This window comes from Sarcophilus harrisii, chromosome 2 (genome assembly GCF_902635505.1).
Source record: "Sarcophilus harrisii chromosome 2, mSarHar1.11, whole genome shotgun sequence".
NCBI classification, from domain to species: Eukaryota; Metazoa; Chordata; class Mammalia; order Dasyuromorphia; family Dasyuridae; genus Sarcophilus; species Sarcophilus harrisii.
The window spans coordinates 308,355,782-308,368,775 of record NC_045427.1 but is presented as its reverse complement, the minus strand read 5'-3'; the positions used below and the strand labels follow the sequence as shown (position 1 = coordinate 308,368,775).

The 12,994-nt window shown below is 39.2% G+C and overlaps 1 protein-coding gene across 1 annotated transcript in view; it reads right to left on the bottom strand.

Annotated features, from left to right (window-relative positions):
* Positions 1–231: 231 nt before the first annotated feature.
* The window catches only part of LOC111720490 (zinc finger protein DPF3-like), a 64,194-nt gene continuing 51,431 nt past the window's right edge, over positions 232–12,994 (bottom strand). The window contains exons 2-4 of the mRNA XM_023502179.2: positions 8,617–8,729; positions 4,206–4,287; positions 232–2,898 (exon numbers count right to left, since the gene is read on the bottom strand). Coding sequence (XP_023357947.2) covers positions 2,828–2,898; positions 4,206–4,287; positions 8,617–8,729 — 266 coding nt within the window. The 3' untranslated portion in view covers positions 232–2,827. The remainder of the gene's footprint in view (positions 2,899–4,205; positions 4,288–8,616; positions 8,730–12,994) is intronic.

Here is a 12,994-nt window from a genome sequence, read left to right as displayed (position 1 = left end):
ATGCAAGACAGGCAGATTTCAGAGCACTCTACAAGGAAACCTGCATTGTCAACTGATTTTATAGAATCACAGAACATTAGATCAGGGAAAAACCTTAGGAGTTGACTCCAAACTCTTCATTTATTAGGTGATGACCTGAGTCCCAAGATTTTGGCTTTTGGGGTATGTGTGTGTGTATGTGTGTGTGTATGTGTGTGTATGTGTGTGTGTGTGTGTATCTGTGTGTCTATGTCTCTGTGTGTGTATAGACACACACATTTATATGTATATATTTAAGATTTAAGGAGTTATGCAATCTGGGATTATTTTAGTGAATATCCCCCAAAAAAAATCAATGAAAATTATTTTTTAAAAAATTTAAAATCCCTCCAGAGCATGGAGCATTAATATCCCTTTGTGCCCAGAGAGAATTAAAGAGAGAGCCTCATCAGAAATAGAAAATATAGTCAGTCTGATTTCACTCTCCCAGGTAGGCAAAGGGAAAAACAAACAAGTCACGTGTGAAGAAAGTCAATCTCCAAAAAACATTCCAGACTTCTTAAATACTCAATCCTTCATAATCCAAAGTGGGATTGCTCAGAGGGAGAAGGCTATGTTTTGGGAAGAAGATGTGATTTCCATCTGGACAGTTCTTTTAAATGAGATCATTATGCCTGTGTGTAAATCACTCATAGACTACATTCTCCTACAGGAAAATGACCCAAGTCTCTTGTCATGGATCACTTCAGCCAAAGAAATGGGTTGGGGAAAAGGGAAAGGTGGGGATTGGGGGAGGGGGGAGTGTTTCAATTCCTCTCTATGCTACATCTGATTTACTGGCTGCCAGCAATTAGCACAGGAAACGTGAGCTCCTGCCAAATCCAAAAGCAAACAGAGCAGCAGAAGTGGCCAGCTATCCCGAATCCCAGCAGGCTTCTTGGGGGAGTTTGTGGGCTAAAAATAACCTCTGCCTTTATAGTCAGAAGCCGGACCAAGGAGTTGGAGCTGATAGCAAGGAAACAGAGCATGCGCTAGGGTCCCCACTGCAGAGACCTGCCCTTTGGGCAAATGATTTTCCAGAAACCCGCTGCCCCATTTCAAAGGCAGCCTGACAAGTTTCAGCCCACGGGGCCATCATGGAATGCTCACCATTTTTAGAATCTGAGCTGAACATCTTCTACCTTCAAGTATTAATTCATTTTTAAAGTAAAGTCAAAAGGGAGATTTGAAAGTCAAGGAACCTCCAAAGATAATGCTTGCAAATGGTTATTTTTAGTCTCTTAATTCTAATTATTTCCTTTTTTTCTTTTTAAAGAGGAAAGGGAGACCAGATTTGTGACTGCTTGCAAAGAGGGAACTCCCAGTGAGGGAACTCTTCTTGCAGATAGGCACCTGTTCTTAATTTATCTTCTTAGAGACTTGTCTGAGACACTGATTGACTTGCCCGAGATCCCAAACCCAGCATGTGTCAAATGGGAGACTTGAACCCAGCTCCTCCTGACTTTGAAATCACCACTCCATGTCAGGCTGCTGCTCAAATAATCAATAATTGTCTCTCTGCTAGCTAAAAGACTCGCCCAGGAGTCATGTTTCAATTCACCTCCGCAAAAAAGAAAATATATACTGTCAGAATTGAGAAAATCACTTGGCAAAAAATACTCCTTGTGTCACATCAATACTGAGGGGACTTCTACTCTCAAACTCTACATCTGGCTTGGTTACCCCCTTACCAGAGAAAAAAGGTCTCATCTTGGCCTTCTGATTCTTCAAGATGTGGTCCTGGAACTCCAGCAAGAAAAGCTGATCAAAAAGTTCAGTTGGAAGGAAAGAATATTTCTCTTTCTCTCCGTAGTTTATGCTTACAGTACCTTTCAAACTAATTTGCTGCCCACCCCGCCCCTACCTCCTGCCAAAAAAAAAAAAAAAAAAGACTTCAATCCAAGGGATTACATGTAAATCAGTCAGACAAGCACCATCCTTTCCAAAGCTTCTCCTAGTTGGAAAGTAAAGAGCAAACACTGGTTGGTGGCACAAGACTTCATTTACATTTCCCATTATTCTCTTCCTCTTGCCCTCATCTTTCTGTTCATTTTCCCCCTACTCCTCTATCTAGTGATTCGATTCAATGTGTCTGGATCCTTTGGGGTTATTCATCCATTGCATATATTGTTAGAAGCAGGAAAGTCGAACTTTTTTCCACATACAGTCTCTGAGGGCAGAGTTTGGGGGCAATCCAGATTTTCAGGATAGTGGCCCTTTGGGGACCAGCAAATTACCAGTCAGCCTTGTCATGAGTCACAAACCACTGCTCTTGAACCAGTGAAGGAGTGGAAGGCATCATTGCCCAGTGGGATTTGTGAAGGGGGAGGAGAAGGGAAGCCAGAGGGCAAAGGGTTGGAGAATCATTGAAAGTTTCTTGGAACAGAGAGAACATAAAACACTAGACTGCACAAGAATGACTATTCAGTGTTCACAGAACGGCTTCCATTTAGCCCAGAAACCAGTGAGAGAGCTTCAGTGCTCAGACAAAAGTGAGGGAGATTTCAATGGGGAAGTGGGGGGAGAAAGAAAGTAAGGGGAGGAATTGGAGCTTTCTTTCTTGAAAAGTACCAGTTCCTTCCAGTAAGACCAGGAAGGGGCTGTGTGAAGTCGTGGAACCCACCCAAAGGAAATAAATAAATGCCTCCTCCTCTTGTTTTCAAGTGTCCTTGTGTGTCCCTCTGTGACTGTTTTCTTTTATGTTGGTCTGTCTAGGTGTGGGGATGTGGGTGCTTGGTCTGATTTGGAAATTGTGTGCTGGTACCAGCTGGACAGGAACAGGTGACATTCTGCATCTAGGGGGAGCCCCCTAGGCTTGGCAGCCAAAGGCCGACGCTTTCTCTTTGAGCAATTCCCAGCACAAGTGGCAACTCCAGCTCCCTAGGCAAGGAAAAAAAAACAAGATTGTATCAGTGTTAGCACCCTCCTAGAGCCCAGGCTGTACACCATGGTAGAGATGGGGTCCCCACTGTGATTTCGTGGGTATAGAACTGCCAGTGAGGAAACTCACTCTCACCAAAGCAGACTGCTACTTGCACCCAGAAGTAAAGATTCAGGAAAGATTCTAACCTAGATCCTCCTGCTTCAAAGTCAATTCTCTACCTGCTAGTCCATACTACCTCTCTTATCAGTGTTATAATAAAGTTATTGGGGGGGGAATGTCTCAGAGACCCCTTCCCCCAAATACAGCATTTTTGAAGGATATGAAGATCCCTTAAATCTGTTACACATCTGTCTATTTTCCTAGGATAGCTCAACTTAGCGGCAAAATACCTAGGCAAAATATTGTACTCTTTGGGCAATTTGTAATGGAAAGAAGATTAAAGTTCTGCTTCATCCCCCTTCTCCAACTCTGAGAACCTGGATAAGATATTTCCCTGTGCCACAGACAATCCTCTAACTATAAATTATAGCTAGTTGTAATTATTATAAATTAAATAGATTAAATTACAATGCTATATCATAATGATGTCATATGTAATGTTATATACAGATTTACAATAATTATATTATAAATTATATTGTTATAGATTATAATATTGTTATAATAATGTTACATATATATTTGTATATCATTATAAATTATAATGTTATGTTATCATAATGTTATACACTTATTTGCATGTAATCATAAATTATAATGTTGCCATGATATTATATACATATTTGTATGTAATTATAAATTATGTTATGATAATGTTGTATACATATTTGTATGCAGTTATAAATTAAAATGTTGTAATCTGAATAAGTCAGTAGGAGTTTTCTACATGGATCAGAGATCCAAAAAAAAAAAAAGAAGTCTCTTCCAAGTTTTGAATGTACACTTCATACTCCTCCCCAAAATTCAGTCATCAGGCATCTAGTCCCTATTTTCCTGGATTTGCATATTGTCTCTGTCCTCCAGATCTCAGTTCCCATTTTCTAAGAATCTATTAGCTACTTCTCTATACTACTCTACTCTACTCTGCTGCTCTATACTAAGGCTTTCTAGATCACTGAGATGGTTGGTCCACAAAGCTGTCTCTCAATAATTTGGTATTCTATCCCTACAGGGAATCCTGTGAAAGGGGTAGCAGGTAATTAGATGACCCTTTTATTTTTTTCCCTGACCCTTCACCTTATAGTAGTAATTTCTCTATAAAATACCTTTCCACAGCCCTTAATTTGAGAGTTCTGTCAGTTACCTTCAGGGGGCTCAGCAACAGGGGGATTTAAACAATACATATGATAGCCGCGGTCACAGTCATCACAGAAGAGCAGCTGGTCCTAGTGAAGGAACAGGATAGAAACAGAAACAGAGACAGTCAGAGACACAGAGAGGCAATAAGAATGAGAGAGAGAGAGAGAGAGAGAGAGAGAGAGAGAGAGAGAGAGAGAGAGAGAGAGAGAAACAGAGACAGAGAGAGACATTCAGAGACAGAGAGAAACAGAGAGGAAAAGAGATTTAATCTTTAGAATTCATACATCATTCAACACAATCACCAAAATCCTGCTTTAATCTGCCTTTCTAATCTTGTTTTGTGAACCTTGTGAACTAAAAAGCTGACTTTTCATAACCTGAAGAGGTAACTTGGCATAGTGAGTAGTATGCCATCCTTGAAATCAGGAAGATCTCAATTTAAATTCTCCCTCTGATACAGATCATGACAAATCACTTGACCTTAGTGATCCCAGCAACTATCTAAGATTAGCAGTTACAGAGCAGCCCCCTCCATGGAGAAGAACCCCTTATGCTGATGAAATCATAGATCTGTTTGGAAAAACTAAGAGCCAGCCTGGAATAACAGATGAATGGCTGACTTTGGGGACAAGAAGACGGATTCAAATTTTGCTTCTAACACATACTAGCCTTTGCAAAGCCACAACTTCTCCGTGCTTCTGGCAAGTTAAAAAAAAAATGATATCATCTGTTTTTCATGTCATCTCCAATTAGGTAACTTTTAAGATTGTAAACTATAGTTCAAAGTTGAGCTATTGATCCTGGGTGGAGGGAGTTTCCACAATGGAAATTCTCTATGCTAGTGAAATTACAGCTTCCAATTTCATAATAAAAAAGATCTTATTCACTACACTATAAACTCTTTGAAATCAGGAATGATTCTATGAATTTCCCACTTAAACTGCCAGACACATATAAGTGCTCAAGGGTTTCTTGTTGATCAATCACTGGTACATAGTGTCAGAGAGGAATCACTGTCTGGTCTTGAACTCCTCTGTCCTTTGACTTAATTCCAGAGGGGCTGTATTGGGAAAAACATCCCAGCAGCACTCTGAACCTTGGCAGCTTCCCTGGATAGAGAGAAAATGAAAAAGTGCCTCCCCTTCAGTTCTTTAAAGCAAAACAGAGTTTGAGCTTTCCTTCCTTTGTCATAGGACATTCTGGAAGACAGAGCCTGACATGCACTAAGATCCGCTCACTGATAGGCAAAAGAGAGAATAGGTTTTGGAATCCCCCATCTCCCTGGCAGGAAGTGGACTTCATTCCTTTGGCTGCTGATCAATGACTTGTCAAGCATCTCAGCACCATCATTACCCATACTATGCCCCTCCACTCCCAGGCAGAAGAGCAAAAGTGTGTTTGCAAAGCTGAGTTCAGACTCAAAATCCACTTTTTTTTTTCATTAGAGTCAAGATCTAGCTTCAGGTTGGGTCTTGTATTTAAAGCAGTGTCTTGAGTGTTGCAATTTAACTCAACAACCATGTGTTAAGTATCTATTATATATAAAGTTCTGTGATATGTTTATGTTTATAATTATGGGTTTATAAATATTTCATAAATATGATACATATGTTTACAAAGACAGAAATGAAAACACCCCCTCCTTTCCATAAATTTATAGTCAACTGAGAAAGTGGAAAGGGGCAATGTGCGTACAGATAAATAAATTCAAAAGTTTATCAAGTAAACCCAGTCATTTCAAAGGAGGGGAGTTCTAACGAGTGAGAGAGACTCAGGAAAGGCTTTATATGAGGTGATAACTGACCTGAACCTTAGATGGAGCTAGAAATTCTAAACTGAGGAGTGAGAGCATTCCTGGCATTGGGAGTAGCCAATAGTAGGAAAAAATGTTTTATATGGGGAAGAGCAAGCCAGAAAGTAGAGCACATGAAGGAACAAGGAATGGAAAAGAAATCTGGAAAGACAGGTTTTTTAATAAATGCTTATTGAAATGAATTGAACTCATTCATGACCTGTTAGAGTGAAGATCCACTCTAGCAACTTGGTCTTTGAAAGCTCTTTAACCTTGATATTTGAGAAGACCATGGTTCCCCCCATCCCTCTAAGGGTGGCTACTCCTTCACTGAAGTTGCATGGAATGCTGGGAGATAATTTAAGCTGATGCTAAAGCTTGTAAGAAAACATCCTTAATTTCTCTTTCCCTCCACCAGTTCTCTCTGTTTCCCCCAGCCTTTTTTATAACAACTGATGTATCTTTCCTCCCAAAGGGATCATTCCTTTCATTCCCTTCCCAGCAGGATGCACAAAGGCCCCCCTTTAATGATGAAACCTATCATATTCCCTGCAGAAGAGGATATTCTCCAGAAATGTAGACAGTCCCAGAGGTGGAGGTAAAAATTCTGCCTAGGGAAATGGGGCATGGTCCAAAATGGAAACCAAATAAGCAAAAACCAAAAAGCTGGCAGGGCTGGGCTGGAACAAGAATTTGTCAGGGCACCCAAATCCAAGGGTCTGAGATAAGAAGTAGAAGGGAGGGGGATTGAAGAAGAAATATTCCACATGCTGGGGAGTGAATCAATAAGTATCTATTAAGTGTTTGCTATGTGACAGGCATTGTCACATGTGTGAAGTGTTGAATGCTAAGAGTACAGAGAAAAACAAAATGTGGTCCCTACTTTCAGGGAAGTCATAATCTAAAGGAAAAGAAACTATGCACATAATTATGAATATGTAAGATAAACTGAGAATAAATGGGAAAAGAGAATAGAAGATGGGGGGTAAGGATGGGGAGGGAGAGTGGAAGAGAGGTAGGGCAGGATGGACTTCCAGCAGAAGATAGGATTTGAGGGGAAGTTAGCTGGTACAGTGGATAGAACACTCAGCCCTAGATTCAAGAGGACTTAAATTCAAATTTTGCCTCAGACACTGGGCAAATCAAATAACTTCAGTTGCCTCCTCACCTCACCCCCCGCAAAAAAAGAAGAAAATGGGGAAAATGGAAGAAAGTTAGGGCAGCCAGGAGGGAGAAGTGAAGAGAGAGCATTTCAAGTTAGGATTGGGCATGGGGTGCAACCAGTGAAAAAGCCAATGGGATCTTCTATAGAATAAGAAAGGTTTGTTACCTAAGAAGGAGGTGGCAAAATGATTCCCCAAAAGTTGGGTGTTTTATAGCAGCTAAATGTACTCCCCAATCCTACATTGCCCTAATTCTTCAGCCTCATCCATGCAATTGAGACTACTTGGAGTCAGGTGGCACCTAGGAACTGTCCAAAGTTCCAACAGACTGCCCACAGATGTTTTGATGAGACTAGTCTCATCCTGGAGCGTTTGAAAATTTGGCTGGTATGACATGATAACAGAAAGAGGGGGTTCTGATGCCAGTCTTCTAGCCTTTTTTGTCATGTGATTTTAATAGCACTTGCCAACTCCCTCCAATCTTGTATGACATCCCAAGGGAAATAAAAGAGAGGCTGGGTTTACCTCTGAATCCCAGCCAACTCCTCTCTGTTCTAAAGAGCACATTCCATTTAGAAGCCTGTGCAAAACACAAGGTTTAGAATCCAAGAACCTGAGTTCAAAAAACTCTACCTTACTCTACCTCAGGGTCACTTCCTGAGTGATCTTGAACTAATCAATTAATTTCTCTTGAGTGTTTATTTCTGAAAAGTGATCTGAAAAATAATATGTTTATACTTAATGCTTAAAGATCAGTTTATTCAAATTATTGGGAGTTAATTTTTCATAAAGCTCCTATCCTCAAAATAATAGAAAGGAAAAGAAAAGAAAAGAAAAAGAAATTTGAAAAGCAATGGAGAACATGCTAGAACTCTGGTCAGGAAAACAGCCCTTGTCAGTTCTGTCTCAACAGGCATGACTTCTTTAGGCTAGGCCCTATAGTAGAAAAAACAATCAGAGCACTGGGATTCAAATTTTGTCTCTGACCCTTAACACTTGTCTGATTTTGAGCAAGTCATTTAATCTCTCTGAGCGTTAGAATCTTCATCTACAAAATGAGGTAGTTGGACAAGAGCAGTGGTGTCATACTCAGAAATAGTTCTTTGCAAGCTACAGGTTGACTTAGAAAATCACAATTTAACATCATCAGGGCTGTATTGTATTTTTAGGTATTTTTATTAAATATTTCCCAATTCTATTTTAAGCTAGTTGGACACACTGGAACTGGGAGTTTGAGGCTTCTGGATTATATGGATTTCTAAGGTTCCTTCCAGTTTAATAAATTTATAATCAATGGGTTGAGACCCTTTTGTTGACTAGAGAATTTTTTCTTTTCCCCCACTTAATGAAAATTAAGAAGGTCCCTTTCTGATATTTTTGTTGAACCACAAGAAAGAACCCACCTTCCCTCCCCTTCCTCTCTGCATTCACTTTCCTTCTTGGGAAAGCCTCAAACTCACATCATTCTCAGAAGTTCCACAGAGGATGCAGGATTTGCACTCGATACATTGCCACTTGTAGGTTTTGACAGCTTCAGTCATGTTTAGGGTGAACTGCAGGCAGGTGGGGTGACCTAGAGAAGTCCAAAAAAAAGTCATTGTTAGAAGACAGATCTTTGATTAACCTTAAAGAATAGGAACTATGATCTCATTGGTGCATCACTTCTTGATCCATGGATGTATCTCCTTGGCTCAGGAAGGAATGATCAAAGTCAAAACTGGTTAAGAATCTCAACAACCCATCTGTATCTGACAGAAACCTGAGAAAATATGAAGCATTAAACTTTTGACTGCCAGGGACAAAATAAATCTGAGACACTCCACTCCATCACTCATGCTTTCCAGTAGTAAAAAAAAAAATGTGATTAGGACAGAAGGCAATTAGAAAATGAGCCAGGGAAGGATAGAGGAAAGAATGAAATAAATTAGAAGGCTGCAAATACTCATATATTATGATAGACACTAAACATCTGATAGTAAGCCAGATTCAAGACCAGATTAAGGTGCTGAAGTAACACGTAAACCATGCCAGATTGTCCTTGATGACACTAGTTTGGGGAGAGAGGGAACGAGGTAAGTTTTTTGAGAGTAGCAGATTAAGAGAACAGGATTTAATTGGGTTCACTTATCTGTTAAGTCTCATACTTCTAAAAAAGGGAGAGAGGGGAAAGGAAAAAAACAAAGAAAAGAATAGAGAGTGCGAGAGAAACAGAGATAGAGAAAAGAGAGACAGACAGATAGAGACAAAGAGAGAAAGAAAAAGACAGAGACAAAAAGAGAAAGAGAGAGACAGAGGCAGACAGAGAGAAGATAGAAATACAGAGAGTAAAGAGGAGGGAGAAGAGGGAGAGGAAAGAGGGAGAAAAAGTGATAAATGGAGACAAAGGGTGACAGGAAGAGAGCTAGAGAAAGATGATACAGAGAAATTGGGGGGGGGGGCGGGGAAATGGACAGAGACAGATCTTTCAGTTTGAAAATCCACTCTACAAAAAAGCAAGAAAATGAAGTAGGGAAAAGAGGAAGATCATCTAACAGGGTTCCAAAAACTTCTGGGCCAAATTAGGAAGATTCCTAATCAAGGTCCAGTGCAATGGAGCCCAAGGTATAGATCACAGAAATAGATCAGAAATAATGTGAGAGGACCCTGAATAAGTTTCAGAATCAAAGGTCACCACACATTGGAATTCATTTTGGGGTCAGGCTCCAAACTTCTGAAAAGAAATTGAGTCTCAGTATGATAAGAATAGAGGAGGAGTGGTAGAATTCTATTTTTGCCATGGAATCAAGAGTTAATATTTCTATTAATGTGAGTGACTTAAACTCCATGATCTAGAGACCCAATTCTACCATGGAGATTACAATGCCAAGTTCATGGGGTTTGGTCCATTTTTTTAGACCAATCAATTTGCTCTTTTTATGACTCAAGGTTTTGTCCCTAATCTTGGTGAACCATCTTGCACGCCATTTCAAAGAACTAATTCAAAAAGAGCAAATTTATAAACCTAATTATATTCCCCATTTCTTAGATTGGATTTAAAGTCATGAAGACCTCAGTTCAAATCTTTCTGTGGACACTAACTAGTTATATGATGCTAAACAAGTTATTTAACTTAAGCTTCATTTTCCTCATCTGCAAAATGGGGGTTCTATGGGTATCTCCCAAGAGACAGGGTAGCATAGTGGATATATCAGATAATGAAATGACTTTCTTCATGGAAAGGACCCTAAAGAAGATGCACCATCAACTTTGTCTCTAAAACCTAAAGATGACTAAGTCTTTCCATTGAACTTATGGCTGAAACTCCTCTATATGATTTCTTTTAATAGGTAGAGAAGGCAACCTCTTTAAAAGCAAGGACTATCTTACTTTTTTATTTGTATCTTCTGTACCTAACACAAGGAATTGCAAATATAAGTGCTCAGTAAATGCTTTTCTTTTTCATTCCTTGAAATATTTCACTAGGCTTTATGACTGTGTTTAAAGTAAATCCATTTCTAAAGATTATATTAAGGTCTAGAACAAAGGGGAAAAACTCCCCTTGGTACATCAAGGTTAAGAGGAACCACAGGTCTCAACGTGGGCATCTGTTTTTTCTCAAGATAAATGTCATTATACCTAAGCTCAGAGAGAGGGAGGACAGTAGTGAAAATCACTGTTCTTATTTCATAGATAGGAAAATGGAGGATGGAAAGGAATATCACATGGAATTTAATTGATTAGGAATAATGTCTTGGATTCAATCTTCCTTTCTGTTACTACCCTCACTGCTCTCTCACATTATATCTCATTGGAATTAAGAAAATTGGTCATTAGATAAAACAATGCAAAGAAAAGCTCTGCTGGTTTTCTTGGGAAAAAACAAAAAAGTGACTTGAATGATGGATTTCTTAATATTGGAAACTATTTTCCCAGGAGAAGTGAGGGGGGAAAAACTGTTTCAGAGTCATTTCATGAAGGCAACATAATTTTGTCCCCAAACAGACAACAAAGTACAGGCAAACAGTTCACAGAAAAATTTTCTTGATATTCGGGTGGGAAACAAAGGTAAATTAACAGTGACATCATTTGCTCAAGGTTACTATCACTTTTAAATTTTTCTTTGGGAATCTTTCCTTTTCTTTACAAATAAAGTTTATAAACATTTCCCTAATTCCTTTTGTCAATCCAGTCATCCGTGTATTGAGTTTGCTTAAAGTAAGGTACACCTATAGTACATGGCACCATGGCAAAAATGCTGATCTTGAAGGCAGAAAGATTGATTCAAGTTCTGCCTTGTCATGACACACATTGACTTTGGGATAGTCACTCTTAGTCCTCTAGAGAGTGGAGAAGATGTCAAGCTGCACTAATGGAGGGAGTTTACCTAGAAATTCTTTATGCCAATGAAATCATACATAAATTCAGCTCCTATCCATAGTCCTTTTACCTGTATAGCTATCTTAATTCATGGAAGGTATCAAAGGAGACCACATAATGAATCCATCTCCAGGTAATCAGGAATGATTGGTAGTTTCAAAAGACTGTTTCTAAAATTTCCATTACCTAAATAAATTCAGAAAGGTTGCTTACTATTCTTTCCAAGAGGATCATTGAAAATCTAGTTCTTCTCAAATCTTTCTCTGACTTTCTTCTCTAAGCAACACAGTATCTCCTGCCCCATTCTGCATTGATGTGTTACCCTTTTCTCATCCTAACCCTTTCCCTTTCCCAAATAAGGGAAATCTTCAGAGAGTTCTTTGCAACAGCAAATAAGACCCATGGAAGCCATGTTTTTTTTCTCAAATACCAGATGTCAGTCAACAAGCATTTATTGAATGCCTACTATGTGCCAGGTACTGTGCTAACTATACTCTGGGGATACAAAGAAAAGCCAAAGTCATCCCTTGCTCTAAAGAAGCTCACAAGTCTAATGGGGGCACAGGGAGAGGGCAAAAGGAAGGGGGACAACATGAAAACAATGAATAAAAATGAACTATATGCAACATACATAGTAATATACAATAAATCAGAGATAATCAAGGGAGGGAAAGAACTGATATTATGGGGGATCAGGAGAAGCTTCTTGTCAAAGGTGAGATTTAATTTGAGACTCAAAGGAAGCCAGAGAGTAGGGACAAAGGAATGAGCTCCTTGAGAATAGGAACTATTTTCTTCTTCTTTTCTTTGAGTACTCTATCCTGCACATTTCCCATTCAATTATCCCCCTTTAGACTTCTCTATCACTTCACTACCACTGGGCAGGTGTCTCTCTTCCATCATCCTCTTCTTTTTAGCTTACTTTTGTGTGTTGTCTTCCCCCATTAGATTGTAAACTTCTTGAGGGCAGGCATAGTTGATCTTTCCTTTTCATGTTTGTATTTTCAGTTCTTAGCACATAGTAGGTACATTGTTTATTGACTGACCATCCCCTAGCCCAATGCCTGACACATAGAAGGCATTTAATAAATGCCTATTGACTGATTAATTAATTAACTTAATCTTACTATTTGGTTTTACTCTGGATCTAGTGCTAAAAGGAATCTTAGGAGCCATCTAGTTCAGCCCCAAAATTTTACAGATGAGGAAACTGAGGCCAAGGGAGGTTGGTTACTAGATGAAACTATGCAAGAGACAACTCTATCTCTCAGTTCATCTGGCAGGAAACAGAAAAATCACTTGAATAATGAACTCTTTTGTATATCAATAAAATAGTAGATTAACTAAAATATTCAAGAGCTATCATGGCAGAGGAGTGGGGGATTCCACAAAATTCTTTACTTTAAAAAGTAGCCCTTGCTATTTGCAAAAATGAATAGTATGGAGACAGCTAGATAGTGCAGGGGATAAAATATCAGCCCT